The sequence below is a fragment of the Penicillium rubens genome, assembly GCF_028828025.1.
Source record: "Penicillium rubens strain IBT 27055 chromosome Unknown utg000002l_segment0_segment0, whole genome shotgun sequence".
Classification (NCBI taxonomy): Eukaryota; Fungi; Ascomycota; class Eurotiomycetes; order Eurotiales; family Aspergillaceae; genus Penicillium; species Penicillium rubens.
The window spans coordinates 337,223-359,053 of NW_026890600.1; the positions used below are offsets into that span (position 1 = coordinate 337,223).

Sequence of the window (21,831 nt, forward strand, 5' to 3'; positions counted from 1 at the left end):
TAGAGTGAATATTAATGGTATAGGAATCTCTCACTAAAATGGGAAGATCTGAATTGACAATCTGTGCGGATGAAACAAAACTATGACTCTGAATCTCAAATTGCAACAATAGAAACACTACTCCGTACTTAACTCTAGATTAAGAACAGGGCATATCAGCTCAAAGCTTTGCCGTATTAGAATCAGCCTTTTGCGCCTGCTTTTCCTCCCATGCCTTGAGGGCACGACGCGACTCCGCTGCACGCTCTGTCAAAGAAGCATGCAGGGACTGGTACACACCACCTTCCTCTGCGAGATCGACAAGTCGTTGTTCTTTGTGGTGGTAAAACACAATCCAGGTCTGAAACTCAGAAACCAGTACGTCCTGAGTCATAGACCATATACAATAAACGACTTGAATCCTGTCCGCGTGTACATCCAAAATGCGGACACTGGTGATGAGCTTCCGTCGATACATTGTTAGATTCGCCCAGCTCTTATCACGTTTAAAGGAAGAAAAGACTAACCAGGTCAGGATACTTGACAACCCGTTTGATTTTCATCAAACATTGATTCGTCATAGGACCGATTCCACGACCCGACATGAACCTCGGGAACTCATCTTTGAGATGACCTTCGAACGACTCAAGCAGACGAATGAAGGAAATGCCAACGTAGTTCATATGAGCCTGGGCCTTGACATGTCCGAACGGGTCCTGGTCGTCAGCCCAGGAGACGGGATTCTCGCTCAGGGAGTTATATTCAATTCCCTGTTCTAACATTGCGAGAATTGTTGCTTCCCGGAGTGACTCGTAAGGTCCATTCCGGTCCGGGTGCCGATAGGAAGAGGCATCTAAAGGAGAGAAAGTCGGTGCCATGACGATACGCGAAGGCTGGTTTGAGAGAAGGACGATTAGGACTTAGTCCAAGGGTAATGCGCGGGTGTCGCTTTATATAACCGCTAAATGCTATGGTAGTCATTCACTGCTTCTCTTTCTCATGACGTTTCGAAGTCATAGGCCTGGGATAAATTAAGAAAGGTCCTTGCCGATCTATGAAACTGAAGAATGAAAAGAGTTCGACGATCTATAAAAATGACGAGTTCCGAACGAAAGAGTCGCGTTGTTGTAAGTATACCGAGAGTTATCACCTATCTCTTTGAAGATCTGCATGTCAATCAAAATAAAGAGCACCTCAAATGAATTGGTGTGTTGCACAGTGGAATATCTGTCGTAAATATGACAGTTTCTGGGAATGATCGTAGGAACTCGAAAGTATCCGAAAGGCGCCAAGTCCTTGTCTGCATAGTGTCAAACTATGCCAAGATGTAATAGCCCCTTTTAGGAAGATATGTCTTGTCTTGCCTATCGGGTTGGAATGGATCCTATTGGTCTTGTCGTTGACACAGTGGAGATGTCCATGTGGCGGACATGGAATCTACTTGATTGATGGCAAGGAAAGAATCTAGTATCGGGCTAAACCTCTGTACCCAGATATACCGCCCTACATACCTCCATTTTAAACATGCTGTCATAATAATGTATAGTCGTCGTCGACGACTCCTAGCGGTCTTCTTAGGTAGTCTTGTTAGTGTAGGTAGTCTTTTATGTATCTTTATAGTGGTCTTTCTGGTGGTGTTTTTGGTTATTAGGCCCCTAGTAGAGTGGACTTTATCATAAATAAACGTTCGCTTTATAAGAAAATCCTAGGGATTGCTAACAAAGATATTTGGCTACACCCGATATAGGTGGAACTCTAAGAGGTAAAGATTTATTATATCATCAATTAGCCGAGGCTGGCAATAGTCACGCGGTGTAAACGAAAAAGCCGGTGGCATGGCCATGCTGAAATCTATTCAAGTCACAGATGACGTGGATGTGAATGCTGATTAGGGCTCTGCACTCAAGCTGCGATGTCATTTGCTTGATCAATTTCTTTGCGCACGAGGTGAAAACAAAGACTGAGAGGCTTCACGTCCTCTTCGGTATATCTTTAGACCAACGGGAAAGGGGCCATTGACATCCTGCTCAAATTCCACCAATCGCTTAGTAGTGTTGATGTGCATGTTTCAATAATAGCCGTCGCGGCTCATAGACATGGGATAGGGCCAAGGAACCATTGGTTAGTTTCTTCTTTTTCCGACCAATATTTGACACGACTCGGAACATCAACTCTGGTAGCGATGTCCCTGTTGGTTTTCCCAAATGTTTCGTAGAAGAGACTGGGTGACTGCACTCTTCGGCTGTTTAGAGGTCCATGGTATCATGGACTCTGTGCAATAGGTGAGTATGAAATGAAACGGGAAAGGATCTGAGTGTCAGACAATAAATATCTGGCGTAGCATGCAAGGATTAAGAATCGCGATCAATCAAGCGCAGACCGACATGCACGAGCTTCAATATTGGAAAGTAGTACGTCTCCATGAAGTACGCATCAGCCACATTGATAGTCTAGTCCAAGACCGGCGATTACATGCATGTTGAAAAAGAAATTCCCAATTTCGATTCAACATTCATTGCTCATATGTGCAGATGGCAAAGGGTCTGGCAGAGATAGATAGTATGACAGGAACATTGAAAAAAAGAAATGCCAGCCAAAGCCAGATGAGAGCAACAGAAAAAAGAAATACCAGAAGAAATCCAGCGTCCCAAATCTACTGTGGATCTATGGGAAAGGGAATTGAGGTTCAAATGTTGAGGGTGTCGTAGAGCAAACATGGAAATTTTAGGATATCGGAGAAATGAAAGATTTTAGGCACCGATCAATCGTACTGGAAAAGAACGCTGATGCTTTCACCGTGGTGCACACGACGGATGGCCTGGGTATAAGTCAGTATATTATACGGAATGAACCGGATGTATGGGACTCACCTCGCCGAAAACGTGGCCGACTTCCAAGACCTCCAGCTTTGGGCATCGGCGCAAGTGGTCAACTTGATCCACACTGTTGGTCACAACAACCTTGTCAAGGGCACTGGCGTTGATGCGCTCGATAGCGTCGCCACTCAGGATACCATGAGTGATAAGGGCATATACCTTAGATGCACCTTCCCTCTTGAGCAACTTGGCAGCACGAGTAATGGTATTGGAGGTGTCCGCCAGATCATCAATCAGAATGGCTATCCGATCACGGACATCGCCAACCAACATCATGGTGGCATTCTGGCGGTCAGTGATTTTGGTGGGGCGGCGCTCCTACGAACTTGTTAAAGGATTATAGGGTAATTTAAGCACTCGACAAGCCTACCTTGTGGATCAGAGCAAACTCTATGCCCATTTGGTCAGCAATTGCCGTAGCACGCTTGGCACCTCCGGCATCGGGGCTGACAACGACAGCCTGCTTGTAATTAGGGATGTTGCGCTGAATGTAGCTCTTCAGAAGAGGTCGGCCGTAAAGATTGTCGACCGGAATATCAAAGTAACCCTGGTACTGCGGGTCGTGCAAATCCATGGTGATGATGTGATCGGCGCCGGCGCAGGTAAGCAGGTCTGCCACCAGGGTGCCGGCCTGTGCAACCCACTGTTTGTAACCAGGACGCGGCTGGAAGGAATTGATCTTGGAGGTGTTGCTCGCTGCATCGTCGGTGCCGTTGGTGCCGTTGGTGCCATTGGTGACGGACTTGAGGGAATCCGTTGTATCACTGCGGGGCAGACCGTTGCCCCGCCGCTTCACAGGACTGCCAGTGCTCTCCTCGATCTGGGCCTTGGCAAGGCCCTTCTGGAGGCTTTCAATCCCATTCATTCCATTCATCAAGCCCAGGCCTTCGGTTTTTCCGCCAAGAGCCGGGGTCGAAGGGGTGCTCTCGAATGTGTAGCCATTTCCAGGTTTACCTCCCACAGATGCCTTGACGAGAGGAGCGCCGGCCTTGTCATAAGGGATATCACTCTGGCGAGAGTAAGGGAAAAGAGGGAGGACAGCGGTGACTCGCCGGGCCGAGGCAGTCTTGCAGGCGGAAATGGTGATGAGAAGCTCTAGCAGGTGGTCGTTGACTTTACCGCCGCCGGATTGGATAATGTAGACATCCTTTTCACGGACGGACTCTTGGATTTCAACTCGAGTCTCACCCACTGCGAATTTTGAGAGCAGGACCTCAGCAGGCGGTATGCCGAGAACAGCGCAAATACTCTGAGTCAACTGAGGGTGAGAGTTTCCTCCGATGACAACAAGATTGCGGACCATAGCGTTATTGTTTGTGATATGTGGATTGTGAGTAGGAAGGAGAAGGGCGCTCGATCTGAGGAAAATCGGGTTTGGAGAGATTAGGTCGAGGGGGAGGAAAATCCGGGGGCGATCTCGGTAAGCAGTCAAGGGAGTCAAGAGGGAGTTCAAAAAAAAAAAAAAGAAAAGAAAAATGGAAAAATGGAAACAAAAATATCAATGAAGATAAAAGCGAAGATAAAAGGAAGGATTGAATTGGGTCAAAGGCAAAAAGAAAAAAAGAAATTCCCCGATGCGGTCCGGAGAAAGCCCAGGGCGGTCAAACACCCCATTACCCTAAAAAGTCTCGCCAGATAACCTTGGCAAGATCGTCCAGAGCTTGTGGGGTCAGGACAAAATCGGTCTGTCCATTCCCTCTGGGCCTTAGCATAATATCAGAAAAGTTGATACTAAGGTAGCCACTAATCCGAGGGCAGTTTTTCCGGGGATTGCGGACGATTCCCATCCATTGGTCTGGTGAGGTAGGCCCATTCGGGCGCCTCACCCAACGCTCGACCAATACCTTCCGTTTTGAGGCGGTGATAGAGATCGCAACCCGGACTTCGCTCTCTGGCTCATCGAGCCAGAACTTCATCGCTTGTGTGAGGCCTCGACGGGACTGTGTGACCACCACTTCGCCGGCCACCGTTGGCCATTTCATCGAACGGCCTGGCGGCAAATCGTACGGCATCCAAGCGAAATCGGCCACCTTCGTTTTGGTCGAACCGCGGACAGATTTTGATGTTGAAATCGTGATATGCGCGCCAGATTGACGGAGCCAATCACGGACGATTATAGAAAATTCTGATGCTGCTGTGCCGTGGGCTGTGGACGGCATTTTTATTAGAGATGAGAGAGAAACATGATCGTAGGATTTCCACGATAGCATTAGTAGTTTATCTCCCGAATTTTCAAAACATTCAAGGAAGGAACGTTCGTCGATATCTATAATAAAATAAGGGTTATACCCAGGTGTACCTTCCTCACGTTCCATTCTCTCGAACTCTTGTTCGAAAACCCCAACACATTCATGATACCCCTCACATCTGTATCTCCGTGTACTTGGAGAAATACAATCTTGAGACGACTTCATTTCGCTAAAGAGGCGGAAACTCCTGAACAGCCTTGATCGAAGAGTTGAGCGGTTTGTCCGAAGGATTTATAGGTGGACTGCCACTAAGCGGGTAATATGACCGTAAGGCACTAGTTAGGAGAAAATTGATACCTTAGGTTGTGATTGGTGCCTCAGGTGGTAAATGACCCGTATCGGGCAAAGCGCATGTCGTGACCGAGGGGCCCCCGCAGAAAACGGCCGAATTGCTTCTCGACAAGAACGCAGTAAATGGTCACATGTGCAGGTTTACTGCTTCAGATTTTCCATTTGTTCTCATCCATATACACGGCTCTGCTCAAATCCTCAGTCGCTTTGGAAAACTCAAAAAGAAAAAAAAAAAGAGAAACATATTCATGCGTGACTCCTATGCTCCGGTCCCCGAGATAGTATGTACTAAGAAAAAGAAAAACATAAAAGAGCTTGGCATAACTTTCCCACCGAGTGCACTCTGCTCCGGGAATCCGTCATTCGCCCGTCCCAACCTCCCTATAATAGAGTTAGTATCACAGTCTTGGTATACAAAAGCGGATTTGAGGCTCACAAGTCAAGTTGAACTCCATTGCTCACTCCATAATCCTCCAGTGTAAGTTGATCTTTAAAAGGACGTTCGCCCTGGCGTTTCAGAAGGATTTCGTGGGGTTCACGGCCGATCCGAGCTGCCACCTGGGCCTTGAAGAGCTCTGTAGAGTACATTAGCACATTCGTGTAGGTCAACAGTAAAAAAAAAAAAAAACATACTGATCGGATCTGAGGCAAGACAAGGAATCGCGGCTTTAGTTCCCAGGCGATCATTGACATGGACCACAATCATGGGTTCTGAAGACTGCGGAACGGCCGGCTTCTTCTCCTTCTTTTCTTTCTTCGGTTTCTTTTCCTGGTCTTCGCGCGGCGCATCTCGATCGTCACGTTGTCGGCCCCGATCGCGGTCATCCCTCGGCCTATCTCCATATCGATCGCCCTCTCGGTCGCGTCGTGGTGACCGTGGTCGGTCTCGGTATCCTCGTTCTAATCTGCGATCATCTCCGCGGGAATCGTCGGTGCGGCTCTTGTCCTTCCACCGAAATCCTCCGGTCTTTCTGGGGCGCTCTCTATCAGCATTTTCTCTCAGGCGCGGAGACCTGCTTCGTGATCGGTCACCCATGACTGTGGAATGGAGGAAAGATGATGTTGCGTGGGTGCCTGACAAGCCCAGATGTAATCTAAACGAAGCTGGGAGGCACGTGACCATATGCAGCTGCCAGTGGAGTAAGCTAGTCCGAGATTGGGTTAGCGTGTTTATTCACATCGAGAGCTCTCCTGTAAAGTACATTTGACACTTTTGACCTACCTGTTGGATGGGCTGGCTGCAATGCACATTATCAATTGATTCTGGCTCTGTTCCTTTCTCATCTGGCTCATACACAAAATGCCAGGCCGACTAGAAGTTCAGCGTCCCTCTCCGACGACCGTCTCCTTCACGGTATCGAATGCGCCCCAGCGGTCGAGTTCCCCCGCCAAAATCTTATTCGGTCTCCAAGTATTGCTGCGTACGGTTTTATTTTCCTGTGTGATTGGTGTGGGCATTGCGCGCGTCCGAAATTTCTTCTTCCAAGAAGATGGAAGGGTGATAAGCTGGCCAGCTGTGTGGTCGAGCCCCCTCGGATCCAAACTGTGTCGCTTGGTGGACTCATACAACCCGCTGGTAATTGCTGTAATTGGTGCGTTGGTGATATACGGTGTTTTCAGAAGAGGTTATATCGGTAAGTTGAGAAGGAAGAGTTGGCTTTGAAAATCCGTGCATGGCTGACCGTTCGACAGAGGAATCGCTCCTGGTTATTCGAGGCTTCGGAATCCAGACCTCGACATCGTCCTCGACGTATCTTTCTACTGCCTCGACGAGGTTCATTCCTACCACACAAATCCAAGACATTGTGATTCACGAAGCCTTCAAGGGATTCGAAGTCCGCTTCTACTTGGCGGTCATTGTCGAAGGCGAGCCCGATGCCCTGGTGGTCTTCCCGGTATGTGGTGTACTCAGCGTTATGTATCCAAAGCTAATCTTGTGACTAGCATATGTTGCCCAAGCGAGAGATCTTAGAGCAGGTTTGGAGGGGTTCTCGGCGGTGTCTTTACGATGCAAAGTCATGATACACCCACAGCCCCGCCTCAACAAATGTTTGTTTGTGCAAAAGTCTATCTTGCATGCTCTATCAGCAAGTATATAAAACAAGATTCATTCCAGCGCCGCCCTTGCAGCCTCGCCCTTTGCTAGCCTTCGCTGCTTTGTGATAAGTCCTTTGGCATTTTGAACTTCCACGGGCTGCATTTTGGGCTTCTCGTGGACAGGGACATATTTCCCTCCAACAGAAGTATCGTTTCCACCAGACCAGACTTTGGCACCTCTGCTTGATTTCTTGGCATATCCCACGTTTTGCCATTGGTTGTCAATGTCTTCCGCTTTCTGGTTTCCCTGAGTGACAGTCAAGTCTAGCAGAGCACCCGCTAGCATCTCATCTATCTTGCGCTTTCTCCAGACGGCCCACAAACTTTCAACAGTGCCTCGCATCCCGAATTTGCTGTCACCCTTTGCGCTTCCCTTGCCGTTTGCAGGGCTGTCACCAGCATAGATCCAGTTCAAGGAATCCGCGCGACTGCCAGACTCTACATCTGGGAAAATGCAGTCCCAAAGGACCAACGGAGCATCATCCGCCATCGCATAGGTCGGCTTTCGCGGGTTCTTGGCAACATCAAGCAGTTCAGGGACGATTGATGGAGACTCGAGTCCCTGTCCGACTAGGAACAGAATTGCAACCATGTGGCGCACCTGGTGCCACAAGAAGGCAGAACCGTGAAGGTTGAACGAATAGACTTGAGGGATACTTTGAGAAACTGTGTCGGGAGTTGCCAAATCCGGTTCGGGCATACTATCCTCTTTGGCCTGGAACCCAGGTTGTCCAACATAGCCCACGGGACTGACCTTGGGATTGACAGCTTCGATACTAGAGTGATGGATAATGCGTTCAAAGTTATCAATCTGCTTGTTGGTGTCCAACTTGCAGAAATTCCGGAAATCATGCGAACCCTCGAAATGCTTAGCTGCCTCGCGCATAGCCTCAATGTCGAGCCAACCCTCCCGGAACTCAGCACGCGGGCCATTGCCATTCTGTGCACGGTTCTGGAATCCAATGGACCCAGGAGTCGGAGAGAACGCGGGGTTGGTGAAGAAGTACTTGTACCGACGCTCACGGCAGGAGAAGCGGGCATCGAAACCAGGCGGCGGATTAGGACACCACGCCAGAACCCTGATATCTTCCGGAAGCACCCTGTTTAGAACATTGATATAATTCATCTCATCGGCTACATCATCCCACTCCTTTTCAGTAGTTCCCGGGTCAACGTTCATTCCATCCTCGCCCTCAGCGGGGGGTTTGGGGATGGGCCGTTGACTGCGGACCCGCAGTCCAATAACCTGCCCAAAAGCGCTCACGCCCTTATCCGTACGGCCTGCTTTAGAGTATTCGCATCCATCCCAGTAAAGGTGGTAGGGGCGCATGGGGACGCGCTCCGCTCTATCGGACGGTTCAAGATCAGAGGTGGTCTCGGGAGAGATGAGCCGTGTACGCCGCAATGCCTTCCACAGAACTTCTTCAACAGTAGGAAGAGGCGTAGTATTGCCATTTGTATGTTCGAGCCCATTGTATGCCTGTCCCAGATATGCGAACTTGAGCGCGATGAACCGCGTCGAGTATTTGGAGGGGTCAAAGCTGCGATCAAGTTTTGGAGGTTTCGCGGCTTTGATAACCCGACTGGGCGCGGGCACGGGGGTAGAGTCGCTATCGAGAGGGGAGTGCGGCCGCTTCTTCGAAGTATTGAAGGTCTCCGGGAGAGGGATCGCAGGCTCCGGGACGTCGGTGGAGATGGGCGCAGCAGAAGAGAGGGCTGTCTGCGGCTCATCGGTCGACGCTGTGAACTCTGTTGTCTGAGAGTGGAGCTGGCGCTCTAACTCTGTAATGCGCGCGATCAGGCTGGAGGTACTCCAGGCCGAGTAGTCGGGTTGGTCTTTGATGTTGGTGTCCGCCATGGTTTGGGGTGTGGGGGTGCGAGATTGGCACAAGTACCGGGTTTGTCTGAGGGCTCGTTGTAGGTTGCAACTCAGTGGAAAGAGCCTCGCGGGTGGTTTCCACATACCACGTCAAGCGACTGAGGCTGAGATTGGATTGGTGTGGACGTTCAGGCGGGGGGATCGAAATTGAAAAAGTTCCCCGGAGGCGCGTATTTTTGGTATTGAGCTCCTGTATTAGGGTATAATTACACACTCTTTGTGGCCACACTTTCATGTATTTACTGTATATCACAGTACTAAGACTGTATTAGGAGGATCTAACTGCAAATAAGTTACTATGGGGGCTTGTTTTTATAGCGAGATGCGCAATATAGAATTTTAGTAGGTGTAGATGACATGGGGTTAGGACTGTAGAAAGAATATATAAATCAACAACCACGTTGGATTCGCCAAGCATCGAACCTTACCTAGGTATCATCCAAAGTTCATCGCCTCTCTAACCTAAAACACACCTACTGTTCCCTGAAATGCAAGATTAATCATATAGACTGCTCTGCACTCGCAGCGGAGACAAGCTTTTGCAATATATTCGTTAATTGACCGGCTGAAGGGTGCAAGTTGGTCATTACCTGGACGGTTGCGCGTAAATCGAGCGAACAGCCATTTCAGCATGGCCGAGGCAGATTCTCGCCCAGACAATAACAAATCAGTCTCTTTACTTCTAGTCGGAGATGCAGGATGTGGGAAATCAACATTCTTAGCGTGAGTACCTGCCCGGTTGTCCGGCGACCTGCGGCCTTGGGCCCAGTCCCCAGGGCTATATACATAGCGTTGCATGGGGACATGCTAATATGGTTTAGTCGCCTGAAGAGTGGAAGACAGTCCCCATCGGGCTCATCTAATACTGTACCAAGTACCCTTGGACTATTACGAGATGGTGATCAGCCTTTCATTTACGACATCCGGTTCTCAAAAAAGACATTCACTCTAGAACTTTACGACACATCCAACCCGAATCAGCATTGGACAACGCTTCGGCCCGACGTGGTTGTTTTAGCCTTTGATATCTCCAATCGAGAGACACTCGTTGGACTAAAAGAGGTGAGTGTCAAATACATATTCGGAGTAATTGGAAATTGGTGCTGACAATCAATGCTTATTCCTTAGTGGCGAAATGACATTACTCGTTATTTCCAGTACGGCCACGGCGAGCGCCTTCCAGTGATGATGCTAGGTCTGAAAAGGGACCTACGGACAGAAGGCGAGGGAATTATCTATCCACAAGAGGTGCGTGACTACGAGGCGGAGTTTCACGCGTTTAAATTGGCTAACTGTGTTGTCTAGGCCTATCGTATCGCGCAGGAACTTCGTTGCGATAGATACGCCGAATGCTCGGCTGTCACAGGAGAGCTGCTCGCAGAGACGTTTGAGGATCTTGCTAGATTGGCGGCAATGACGACGACTGAGAAAGGTGGCCAGAGTGAGGGCACTTCTTGTGTTATTCTTTGATTATTCGTTGTCATATTCTAGTTTTCACACCTAGACATGTATCAACCAGTCATGTTAATGCCCAAGATACGTACCTCATAGAATATAGTAGCCTAGTTGATAGGAAAGGGACCCCTGAAGACAGAATAACATATCAACGGAACTCTTTGACGTTGGATGGAGGGCATTGTGCTCTGGCAGGCGCACGTATATTATGACACGATCAAGTCTACAGCCAACATACACACTACAAAACCTACTGGATATGATACCAAGCACAACCTTTTCAGATTACTAGAATACACACAGGGAGAAACCAAGGTAACGATTAAGTCCACCTTGTGAATTGACAGCACAGGGCTTTCCCCCAGAAGCTTCGTAAATAAAAGCAACTGGATCTCTTTCCCTCATAAGCGCCAGTCAATGATTGGCATGGCAATTCCTCCCCGATGCGAAAACACGGAAATAAAAAAAAGGGCTGGTAAAATGAGACCACTGAGGCAAAAGATTGAAAGGTTCCCGGTGAAAGCTCGTTTTCTTCTGCTGTTTTTTCAGTTTCTTTTGGTTTTTGGAGAATTGCACACAGAGACTAGGATAGACATGTCAAGGGAATTTGCGGGAGATTGTAATCCATTGCTGCGAATGGAGTAGATGGTGTATAGGAGAAAACAAGAGCATTTCTTCGATTCCCGTGCCCCGAGGGATTCAGAAAATCGTCACAATCATCCCGGATCGCCAAAACTTTTTATCGTGATCAAACTTCCCCCCTCTCAACGACTATCCTCGTCACCGCGAAGCAATTTACCACTTGGCCTCACCAGCGGCGGGCTGAGCCTCAGCCCACTCGGTGGTAGGGGCAGCGGAGCTGGCAGCCCAGTCGGCACCCTCAGCATCCCAGCTGGTGGCAGCAGCAGCACCGGTGGCAGCGGAGGCAGCAGCGAAGGCAGTGCCGGGGTTACCAGCGCCGGGGGCGGAGGCATCCCAGTTCTCACCAGCGAAGCCGGACTCGACGGCACCAGCGCCAATCTCCTCAGCACCGGCGACCTTGGACTCATCAGCGATCTCCTTGTTCTCCTCGGCCTCAGGGTCGCGGTAGAAGTAGAGATCGACAACGGTGTCCCACTCGGTCTCGCGGGTAGCGAGGGTACCGCGGAGACGGAGGACCTCACGGGCGAGCATCCACCAGACGAGACCGATGGCGTGACGACCCTTGTTGTTGGTGGGGATGGCAACATCGACGAAGTCGGTGGGGGAGTCAGTGTCGCAAAGGGCAATGACGGGGATGTTGACATAAGAGGCCTCCTTGATGGCCTGGGCATCAGTGCGAGGGTCGGTCACGATGATGAGACGGGGCTCCTTGAAAGAGCGGGTGATGTAGTTGGTGAAGTTACCGGGGGTGAAACGACCGGCAATGGCGGTGGCACCGGTGTGGGAGGCGAACTTCAGGACAGCACGCTGACCGTAGGGACGAGCGGAGATGACACAGACATCGGCGGGGTTGTCAATGGCGGCGATGATACGGGCGGCCAGGACGATCTTCTCCCTATTTCAATCAAACGTATATATTAGACGCTATGCTACAGTCAGAAGTCGTTCCGTTTTCGCGCATACCAGGTCTTGCCAATGTTCAGGACGTTGACACCGTCGGCGCGGAGCTTCCAGAGGTAAGGCTCCATGTGCACCTGAAGGTTCTTGGAACCAAGGTGGCACTGAGCGGCAAGGAGCATCTCAATGTCCTGCGCGGTAGGGTTGAAAACCGGGGGGAGCTGGGAAGGGGCCATGTTAGGCGATTGATAGATTGATGAGTTGGAGGATCAATCGTCTGGCTCTTGTCGTGGTGATGGAGGGAAAAAGATCAAAGCCAAGCCGCAGAATTGTTGCACTCTCACGATTCGGGAGAATTTCGCTTGCGTGCGCTAGGGCTAGGGCTCCAGGGCAGGGGAGTTGGTTATGTAATACCGATTCTTCGGGGCCAAGGTTCCAAGGCTCTTAATCCACGTGACTATAGATGCCTGGGGCAGCCAAGGATCCTGACTAGGATTAGCGTAACTTGACCTCCGGCCGCAAGATTTCCCGACGAGAGGTCGACGGAAAAGAGAAGTTGATTGTTACAGTAGAGCCATCGACTCGCCAGCTACGCACACCATGCCTCCGCGCATCTCAGTTCAGTCCTCCCTGAAGGCCTTGACAGGTATGGTAGTCGAAATCAGTCTTGTCAAATGTCCAATTACGTGGGTGCTAACCAAGGCTCCTTTAGGATCAACCTACGGATATAGCCCATTGTCCAATTCGATCAACACTTCTGTCAGAGCCGCTTCCAGCAAGGTTCAAGCTCGGAGGAAACATGACCCATTCTTGATGGCCCAGGCGCGCCAGCGCAAGGCAGCGAATGTCTCCCGCCAGAAAGTTCTTGCGGAAGAACGGGAATCCTCGCTGGGGGACCCTGTCAAGAGCCAGCCGACACCATTTATTCAAGAGATGACAGCCATCCAGACCAACTCGCATATCCCATCATCTTTGTCCGAGGATCTCAACTACTACTTGAAGTCGAATGAGCTGGATGCCGCCCTCGACTTCTCCAAGGATTTGACCGCACCGCTTACGAATCCCGATCGCAACACAGCCGATCCCCAAGCTGAGAAGGAGGAAATGGAATTGCATAAGCAAGAGCATAAGAATGCCCAAGAAGCAATCAACCGGATTGTGAACCTGAACAATGGCAACACCAAGGACCGCGTGCGACTCAACATTGCAAAGTGCATCGAGACATTCGGGCGACACTATACAGACTCAGTTCTTCCACCAAAGCCTTCGGCTGTCGCCCATGGATCTGCCCCTATTCATCCGGAAACCGCTCCGCGCGTTGGACCCGATACCGGCTCTGCGGAGGTGCAAGCCGCGATCTTGACCGTGAAAATCATGAACCTCTCCCGCCACCTCGAGACCGCCAACAAGGACAAGCACAACAAGCGTAACCTGCAACTACTAGTCCACAAGCGCCAGAAGCTGTTGCAATATGTCCGCAAGAAGGAACGGGGAGGTCCCCGGTGGCAGAACCTGATGGGGACATTGGGATTGTCTGACGCTGCGTGGAAGGGAGAGATTGCCATATGAAGGGCATTGATTTAATAAGAGATCTTCTGTATCTCTACACCATTCTCTTCTTTTGTGATAGGCTGGGCTTTTAAAAAGGCATCGGCGTGTTACCTTGTATCATCTATCTAGGAGCTAGCGAGGGGGTACTTGTTGGTCTATGTCTCAATTTCCATGTTTCATCTGCAGAGCATCTGTACAAATAGCATTGTTTCTTTTCTCACATTTGTTGTTAGTTGAAATAATTTGACGTAGCCAAACTTCTGTAGAGGATAGGTTCTGGAATTTGGCACCGCTATGATTTTCGGGTGGGATGGCAATCTCTCAACCAAGTCTTGGCTACAGACGTGGACTTCAAATGTATAAAAGCTTTGATCGCTAGATTGTGGTGATCGCATGGAGTGGGAGAATACCTAGGTAGGCTATTTTAGGCCCAAATCTAATTGAAATGTAATAGATCAGTCAGAGAGATCCAAGGGCTACCTAGGCACATATGTAGATACAAACCGCTTGGCAGAGTCGATCACAGAGACTCTTGAGATATCCAAAGACAATTGCCTTGGATTGTAACGTGATGGGTGATGAGGAGGAGAAGAGGAGAAGAGGAGTGATATAAGAGGAGTGAAAAAAGACTATCTATCCATGGATAGATAGAGTATGCGGGGGGAGGGTTAGGTCCGATCCGATCTAAATAAAACGAGATAAAATAGAAAGAGTAGAGGCTATATACTATATGATATCCTAAAGTAGTCTAATTTTAAATCGTTTTAAAGGAGTAATATATGATATAAGAGGATAGTGATAATAATTGGAACAATAGTCATAGGTCTCCCTTGCGACCTAGAGACCTGTCTCTTATAGATGAGATAATAGGGTTATATATACCACACCGCCCTGAATATTCTGCCGGGTCGCGCCTTCCGATTTTGAAAAAGAGTTATATGGTTTGGCCGAAAACCAACCTTAGAAGCTCCTTCCCTTTTACTTATTTGGCCGCGTCGAGCAACGGGTTTGTTTACATTTCGCCTTTTCCTCTTCTTCCCTCTTCTTCTTCTCTTCTCCTCCTCATCACCCATCACGTTCTAATCCAAAGCAATTGTCTTTGGATAACTCAAGAGTCTCTGTGATCGACTCTACCAAACAGTTTGTATCTACATATGTGCCTAGGTAGTCCTTGGATATCTCTGACTGACCCATTGCATTGTAGTAAGATTTCACTCACTTGCTCCTCACCACAACAACAACCTCGCCACCCACCTTCTCTCCTCATCTTGCGCGTTTCGCCAAGATGAGACTGCGGTCGAACCACGTTCTTCCGCCAATTTCGGAGTACGTCCCACGCCGCCGTCGCAGAACACGGAGTGCGTCGGCACAGGCTGGGACGGAGTCCGCAACAGAAAGTGCGCCCGAGATTGCGCAAGAGGCTGTGCCAGAGAGCCAGTCCGCATCAGATGTTGCCGAGCAGTCTGCCGCAGAGAGGCCCGCACCAAGGCGGAAGCCAGCCAAGAGAGCCGGCCGGAAGAAGGTCAGTTTAGAAACCAGCCGTCACCATTGTTCACAACTAACTCATGTTTCTAGAAGGCCGCGGCAAAGGGCAAGAAGGCCGCTGCTCCCACCGCGGAGTCCGAAGCCGAGCCCCAGGAAGACCCCGTTACGCTCATTCCATCAGTGGAGCAACCTGACGCCCGTACGTTGCCCCCCAAGTTGCCCCCCAAGCCCAAGGATCCCCCGCGCACGTTCAGAGGACGCCTCATGACCGCCTTTCGATGGGGCAGTGCCCGCGACCTCCTGCGAAGAGAGCAAGATTATGAGCCAACTCCCTCCCCTCCGCAAACACCTGTGACGCACTATGCCTGGCCACCCGGAATAACATACAGCAAGCGTCGCCGAATCCCCTGGTCACTTCCCTGGACCCCACCACCTCCCTGGAGAAACTGGCCTCGCAGACTTGCCATCTTTAATACCCCGGATGAATCCGTGCTGACCCCCGCGGAAGAACCAACTAGGAAACGGAACCGATCGTCCGAAGACGACGAGGACCCTTCGTCGAAACGTCACAAGCTTACACTTCAAACACCACCCGGCTTCGAAAACCGTCCTCGTGGTAGTTCTCGCAGGACGTATGCGGAACGCGCGCGGCGACGCGAAGCGGAAAGGAATGGACGAATCGATCGCACCATTTACCGTTTCCCCCAGCTTTTGGCTCAGCAGGGAGAAGACGCGAGGTCTGGCAATTCGACCGCTCTGGCCTCAGATGCAAGCGAAGAGCCCGCGTCCCGTGGTAATCGTATTGTTCCGTTCGCTTCATCGCCTTCCGCACTTCCACAAGATCAGAACCAGAACCAGAACCAGAACCGGCTTGGTTGGCGAGAATGGATATTCAACTCAGTGACTGGTCTTTGGGGACGAGGCAATGTGCCTCAAACTGCACAGGTCCCACAAGGTAGGTGCTATTATATCATCATGGTATGTATGTTTAGTGGCTAACATGGTGATTCTAGTGGCCGAGCCTCAACGTCCAATTGGAAATGAACCTTCATCCTCCGTCGCGACACCGTCCTTAGCTCCCCCTTCCTCTGCTGTGTTACCAAGAAACCTCGAATCTCCCACTCCGCGCCCGCGCGTTGCAGAGCCGCAAACCTCAAACTCGCGTCTGACAGCCAGCGCACGCGCTCCCAAGCCGGGAAAAGAAAGAAATACTCCTATGACTTGGATCCACAGGGTTTCGACCCAGAACTGCTCGCCCGCATGCGTGCCAGGAAGTCGAACCCTGCAGCCCTCCAACCACCTCCAACTTCACCACAGCAGCCTGATACTCTCTCCGAGAACGAATCGAAGAAGCGCAAGCGAGAGCCGTCGCCTGATGTTATTCCACACCCTCCAGGATGTAGTTATGGGTTTGACCCGCAATACTTCATCTACGATATCGACGACGAGGACTTGACCGCAGGAGAGCAGGCAGGCCAAGATACCACGCCCAAACGAGCTACAGTCTGCGGTGCATCGGAAAAGGAGCATGCCTCCAAGCGTGCCCGCCAAGATATTACGCCAAAACGAGCTACTGGCAGCATTGCAGCGGAAGAGGAGCCTATTCCCAAGCATGCGATCCCCGACAATACCCACCTGCACAACTTGAACCACCAGGGCCCGTCAAAGCTTATGGATGATTCCAGCGAAGAACTTCGAAAGGCCCGTCAGCTTGCTGAGCAGTACAAGCCGAAGACCCCCAGTCGTCTTCGAGCGGCCCTTCGATTCGAAAGTAGTTGGAGCTCGTATGTTGACGAGGAAGCTGACCAGGATGCTGTGCGTCGCCGCAAGATGAGAAAGACATCAATGGCCACGGCATGCCCTACCGGCGATCTGACCGAGATCCTCTGGCCAGAGGAAGAAACTTGGATTGACCGCTTTGACTGGCACGACCGCAACCTTGCCAAGTATCAGAAAGTGTTTTCTCCCTACGCGTACGGCGGAGATAGGGACTATTTTGATATCAAGCATGAGGATTTCATGGACAGGCTTGCTGCTCGGCGTGCTTGATTCAAAAACAGAAAAAAGAAGACAAACTCACTGGCCATGGCATGCCCTACCGGGCGGCCCTGGCCAGAGACTGAATCTTGAATTGGACGACATGATCGGAGATACCCGAATGTCGCATTGATGAGATTTTCATGAGCAAGCTTGCTGAACGGCGTGCTGCTCAGTGAGAAAAAAAAAAAAAAAAAAAAAAAAAAAAAAAAAAAAAAAAAAAAAAGACCATTTGCAAGAACCCTTGGGATACCTTGGCCCGCCTTTTAGGCTGGGGCCAGGGATGCACCGCCTTGGGTCTCCGGGGAACCAGGCTGGGGCCAGGGAAAGCCTAGAGTACAGGCTTTCCCTGGACCGCCTCCTCGGATTGACCCGGCGTGAGCACCGGGGTCTGCTATTTTGTGTTTTTGTTTTTTTTTTTGTGCTTTTTGTTTTTGTGTTTTGTGTTTTTTGTTTTTTGTGTTTTCTTTTTGTTGCTATTTAGCGGCATTGTCAGGAGTATTAGCGTTGATATGTAGTATTTGAATGGAATGCTTAGCTTCCAACGCAGGTCAACAGACTGTAAAGGTGCGGCTAGTAGAGTAGAGGAGAACCAGAGAATCGAACACATGGTATCAATATATTTATCTACTATGCTATTTTCCAACCTAGTCAAAGCCCTGGAACTCGCCGCCATTTGCTTCCTCTGCCTTGGTAGCTTGGTTCAACAACCGCTGCTGCTCGTTCTTAGCACGAATCTCCTCCAGCATGCGCTCCGTTTCAATAGCCTTCTGCTTCTGATCTTCTGGCAATTGCTCCCATCTCTCCTTCTCCTTCCGCGCCTTCTTGAACTCCTTCTTCTTCAACTTCTTATCCCGTTCTTCGGTCTTCTGACTCCAAGCCACACTCTCCGTAGCACGGCGCTTGTTAGATCCCTGCTCAGTGGCTTGTCCATTAGCAGCCTCCGCCATAGCCTCTTTGCGGCGCTTTTCTTGCTGCTTGTCCTTGTACGCATAGTTGGACCAGTCAAGTTGAACGCCTAACGTCCGATCTCCTTCAAACGAGCGCGCTTCAGGCATCTTCGGCAGCTTGAGTAGTCCCCATGCCTTGCCGAGAGCTTCCCAATCCAGATCTGTAACTCGGAAGATACTGCTTGCTTGGTGCTTGCTGTAGCTGCGCAGCCAGCTGACGAATGCCTTCTGACCCTTGTCATGCATGGCGCGGTCTTTCAACACGGCTTTGCGGACTTTGTCTGTCGCGGCTGTGGCCTGTTCGTCGGTGAATTCGGGTAGGTGGTATGGCGCGACGGGGGTTTTGCGGATTTCCAGGAACGATACGTAGTCCTCCTCGCGGCCTGGGTGGATGAGGACGATACTGAGGCCTCGACGGCCGGCACGACCGGCACGACCGCATCTGTGAATGAAGGTTTTGGGGTCGGAGGGTGGGTCGATCTGGACTACTAGATCGACGGAGGGGATGTCTAGACCGCGAGCGGCGACATCGGTGGTGAGGAGGATGGAGGGGGTTGTGGAGGTGGTGAAGCGGTTGAAGTTCTTTTGGCGGACGTTGGCTTGATGTTTCCCGTGGAGTGGGACAAGCACGAATTCGTCTCCTAGGATTATTGGTAGTATTGTGGCGAGATAGTCGACGCTGGAGCATGTCGACACGAAGAAAATGGTTTTTTGGGGTGTTGGCTGGACCGTGGAGAGGATGTGCTTCAGGATGGCATATTTGTGAAGCGGGGGTGTCGTCAAATAGGTCATTTGCAGACTATTCAGTGGTTAGATTGGTCTTGTTTTGAGCTTGGAACATGAGATCGGAAGACATACCTCGCCGGAGTGCGCTTTTCTTCGACGCCAGATCCTCCTTTGACCTTCACAGCAATTTTGACGGGATTTCGTAGTCCAAGCCGGACGATCTGATCAACTGCTTCACTGATACTGGCACTGAACAATCCTGTTCGTCGCTGCTTAGGCAGCCGGTTCAGGATCTTCTGTAGATCGTCCTTGAACCCAAGATCCAGAAGTCTGTCCGCCTCGTCCAGGACAAGCATTTCAAAAGATGCCTGGGGGCAGTGGACGTGAGGGGACGAAAGTAACTCCAACAATCTTCCCGGTGTAGAAACCAATACATTGGGCGAATTTTTGAGGAATAATTTCAGATCTTCCGCCGGAGATGTCCCGCCACCTAGAAGAAGTTGTGGGACGACCTTCAATGTCGATGAAGAGGTTTTCGGACGAGGAGCACCATCTTCGGCGGGTTTGATGGCTGCGGCTGACGCAGGGTGGAATTCCAATAGCGAGAGAAGAACTTGGTGAATTTGGGAGGCCAATTCTCTGATATATCAATATTAGCAACGGACTTTGCAGACCTGGATTTGCGCATTACCCACCTTGTCGGTGAAATGACAATGGCTCCAACATGATGCTTCTTGAGGGGCTGATCAAGGCGAAGAAGCTTTTCCACAATTGGAATCAAGAAAGACAATGTCTTTCCACTTCCAGTGACAGCTTCCACCACCACATCTTTATGTTGCATAAACAGAGGAATGGCCGAGGCCTGGACTGGAGTCATGCGCGTGAAGCCCATTGAGGCCACAGCGTCGAGGGACCATTCTGACAGCGGGGGTGTGAGAGTATCCCACGCTCTTGAAGATGGCTTGGGAGGCATTTATTAATTTCAACAGACACCGAGTCGTCAAGTCGCTTCACGAGTCGTCGTCGCAAAAAAAAAAAATATCCGTTATCGATTAGATAGCAGGCACGTGACTGCGGCTGTGGGCGGAAACCGAGATCGTGATCTGCTTTTTCCCTCGACTTAGTCTTGTTTCATTTACTTTTCTTCTATTTAATATAACAGGTACTTGGTGATCGCATCAAGTGCTGGGTTTCTGCCTTGTGTTTCCAGCTTATTCGCCCATAATTAACGATAAGGCACCATCACGTGCTCCCAAACCGCCATCATTGCTTTGTTAGCAAGCCCATTGATACTCCGTGGCATATTCGGTTGCGACAACGCGGATATCTGTACGCGGCCACCTTCTGGTGTCGTCCGAGCCGCATCGCTGCCCGCCTTTAAAGTGAGGGCACCCGGCATGTCCTCGCCAAACTCCATACCGGCGACACCTCGCGTGATCTCACCGACCCCCTCTATATCGGACCCGTCCGAGACACCCGATGGATACCTTGCACCGGTAACACGGTCTGCAGCACGTCGCCAGCATCAGCCAGAAGGCCCAGCCGAAAGTTCCGGCTCAGCGCGAGAATCAAGATCCCCCACGACATCCTCGGCTCGGCGCAACCGCCGATCACATCCCAAGATACCCGCCTCACCGCCGCGCTCTGCAAACGGTACTGCTTCGAACACTCATTTATCTCCGTCAAGCATCCCGGATACCCTGCGTGACCTGTCCAGATCGCCTTCTCCTCTCGGACTGATCCCCCTCCACGCACGCTACCGCAGCTTCATCCACCGCCATGAAATCCCACGCAAGGTCTTGCACGTGTCAATCGGGTTCTTGACTTTATCATTATACAGCCGAGGCATCCAATCTCTGCAGATCACACCAGTGCTCTTTACCGCACTGGTGCCGATTGCAGCAACGGACCTGATCCGTCACCGCTTCGAGAAGGTCAACACAGTGTATATTCGGTGTATGGGTGCGCTCATGCGCGAAACTGAGGTCGCCGGCTACAACGGCGTGATCTGGTATCTCCTCGGGGCGTACGTTGCTCTCCGCTTCTTCCCCAAGGATGTCGGTGTCATGAGCGTGCTACTCCTTAGCTGGTGTGACACCGCTGCCTCGACATTCGGTCGCCTGTACGGCCGCTACACTCCCCGTCTGCGTCACGGAAAGAGTTTGGCTGGTACTGTTGCGGCTTGGCTCGTGGGTGTTGTCACTGCCGCTGCTTTCTGGGGCTGGTTTGTGCCTTACATTGGCGCTTTCCCTAATGACCCAGAAGACGCCTTTATGTTCACGGGACGCTTGAATCTGCTCCCTAACTGTGTTCGCGGTCTTCTGGGCTGGGAGCCTAGTGACTCGGCGGTCATCACTGGCCCTTTCGCTTTAAGCGTCATGAGTGTCGTATCTGGCGTTGTTGCTGCCGGCAGTGAGTTTATTGATATGTGGGGCTGGGATGATAATCTGACGATCCCCGTGTTGAGTGGAGTCGGTCTCTGGGGTTTCCTCAAGGTCTTTGGGTAGATGGATAAATGATACACTCCTGATTTATCAGCGCTTGCACAATATTCCCTTTTCGTTTCCTAATACTATGGGGTTTGAGGTTATATCTGGACATGTCTCTTGTTTTCTTACTTTTTTAGTGCATCAAGAATTGAATTCTAGTTTAGATAGAGACTGGCTGAAGCCATGCACATTTTGATACTCATCTCATCTCTTCAATTTATACTCTTT

General features: G+C 50.6%; 12 protein-coding genes across 12 annotated transcripts; 5 read left to right on the forward strand and 7 right to left on the reverse strand.

Moving 5' to 3' along the window:
- Nucleotides 1–160: 160 nt before the first annotated feature.
- On the reverse strand, nt 161–857 carry N7525_002576 (uncharacterized protein; the record flags this gene model as incomplete). Its single annotated transcript, XM_002559819.1, has 2 exons — nt 161–475; nt 507–857. 2 exons carry the CDS (start codon nt 855–857, stop codon nt 161–163), a joined length of 666 nt encoding a protein of 221 aa, XP_002559865.1.
- A 1,883-nt stretch (nt 858–2,740) lies between these two features.
- Nucleotides 2,741–4,158, reverse strand: N7525_002577 (ribose phosphate diphosphokinase subunit PRS5; the record flags this gene model as incomplete). Its single annotated transcript, XM_002559818.1, has 3 exons — nt 2,741–2,797; nt 2,850–3,173; nt 3,226–4,158. 3 exons carry the CDS (start codon nt 4,156–4,158, stop codon nt 2,741–2,743), a joined length of 1,314 nt encoding a protein of 437 aa, XP_002559864.1.
- Nucleotides 4,159–4,468: 310 nt separating this feature from the next.
- On the reverse strand, nt 4,469–5,014 carry N7525_002578 (uncharacterized protein; the record flags this gene model as incomplete). The annotated part of the gene is made up of 1 exon (XM_061212371.1): nt 4,469–5,014. The coding sequence occupies one exon, from the start codon at nt 5,012–5,014 to the stop codon at nt 4,469–4,471; it is 546 nt and encodes a 181-aa protein (XP_061069392.1).
- Nucleotides 5,015–5,754: 740 nt separating this feature from the next.
- N7525_002579 (ubiquitin-like protein HUB1) lies at nt 5,755–6,431 on the reverse strand (the record flags this gene model as incomplete). The annotated part of the gene is made up of 3 exons (XM_002559816.2): nt 5,755–5,776; nt 5,832–5,970; nt 6,029–6,431. 3 exons carry the CDS (start codon nt 6,429–6,431, stop codon nt 5,755–5,757), a joined length of 564 nt encoding a protein of 187 aa, XP_002559862.2.
- A 264-nt stretch (nt 6,432–6,695) lies between these two features.
- Nucleotides 6,696–7,417, forward strand: N7525_002580 (PIG-H family GPI synthesis protein; the record flags this gene model as incomplete). Its single annotated transcript, XM_002559815.1, has 3 exons — nt 6,696–7,029; nt 7,088–7,290; nt 7,340–7,417. 3 exons carry the CDS (start codon nt 6,696–6,698, stop codon nt 7,415–7,417), a joined length of 615 nt encoding a protein of 204 aa, XP_002559861.1.
- Nucleotides 7,418–7,502: 85 nt separating this feature from the next.
- Nucleotides 7,503–9,350, reverse strand: N7525_002581 (pseudouridine synthase DEG1; the record flags this gene model as incomplete). Its single annotated transcript, XM_061212372.1, has 1 exon — nt 7,503–9,350. One exon carries the CDS (start codon nt 9,348–9,350, stop codon nt 7,503–7,505), a length of 1,848 nt encoding a protein of 615 aa, XP_061069393.1.
- Nucleotides 9,351–10,002: 652 nt separating this feature from the next.
- N7525_002582 (uncharacterized protein) lies at nt 10,003–10,841 on the forward strand (the record flags this gene model as incomplete). The annotated part of the gene is made up of 4 exons (XM_061212373.1): nt 10,003–10,094; nt 10,193–10,433; nt 10,500–10,619; nt 10,677–10,841. 4 exons carry the CDS (start codon nt 10,003–10,005, stop codon nt 10,839–10,841), a joined length of 618 nt encoding a protein of 205 aa, XP_061069394.1.
- A 780-nt stretch (nt 10,842–11,621) lies between these two features.
- rps0 (40S ribosomal protein uS2) lies at nt 11,622–12,700 on the reverse strand (the record flags this gene model as incomplete). Its single annotated transcript, XM_002559812.2, has 2 exons — nt 12,432–12,700; nt 11,622–12,363 (listed from the first exon to the last, which is right to left on the reverse strand). The coding sequence occupies exons 1-2, from the start codon at nt 12,599–12,601 to the stop codon at nt 11,622–11,624; spliced, it is 912 nt and encodes a 303-aa protein (XP_002559858.1). The 5' UTR covers nt 12,602–12,700.
- Nucleotides 12,701–12,965: 265 nt separating this feature from the next.
- N7525_002584 (mitochondrial 37S ribosomal protein uS15m) lies at nt 12,966–13,934 on the forward strand (the record flags this gene model as incomplete). Its single annotated transcript, XM_002559811.1, has 2 exons — nt 12,966–13,011; nt 13,078–13,934. 2 exons carry the CDS (start codon nt 12,966–12,968, stop codon nt 13,932–13,934), a joined length of 903 nt encoding a protein of 300 aa, XP_002559857.1.
- Nucleotides 13,935–15,201: 1,267 nt separating this feature from the next.
- Nucleotides 15,202–17,450, forward strand: N7525_002585 (uncharacterized protein; the record flags this gene model as incomplete). The annotated part of the gene is made up of 4 exons (XM_061212374.1): nt 15,202–15,438; nt 15,492–16,356; nt 16,415–16,469; nt 16,544–17,450. 4 exons carry the CDS (start codon nt 15,202–15,204, stop codon nt 17,448–17,450), a joined length of 2,064 nt encoding a protein of 687 aa, XP_061069395.1.
- Nucleotides 17,451–18,085: 635 nt separating this feature from the next.
- On the reverse strand, nt 18,086–20,087 carry spb4 (ATP-dependent RNA helicase SPB4; the record flags this gene model as incomplete). Its single annotated transcript, XM_002559809.1, has 3 exons — nt 18,086–19,187; nt 19,247–19,753; nt 19,810–20,087. The coding sequence occupies 3 exons, from the start codon at nt 20,085–20,087 to the stop codon at nt 18,086–18,088; spliced, it is 1,887 nt and encodes a 628-aa protein (XP_002559855.1).
- Nucleotides 20,088–20,511: 424 nt separating this feature from the next.
- On the forward strand, nt 20,512–21,621 carry N7525_002587 (diacylglycerol/polyprenol kinase family protein; the record flags this gene model as incomplete). Its single annotated transcript, XM_002559808.1, has 1 exon — nt 20,512–21,621. The coding sequence occupies one exon, from the start codon at nt 20,512–20,514 to the stop codon at nt 21,619–21,621; it is 1,110 nt and encodes a 369-aa protein (XP_002559854.1).
- Nucleotides 21,622–21,831: the final 210 nt, after the last annotated feature.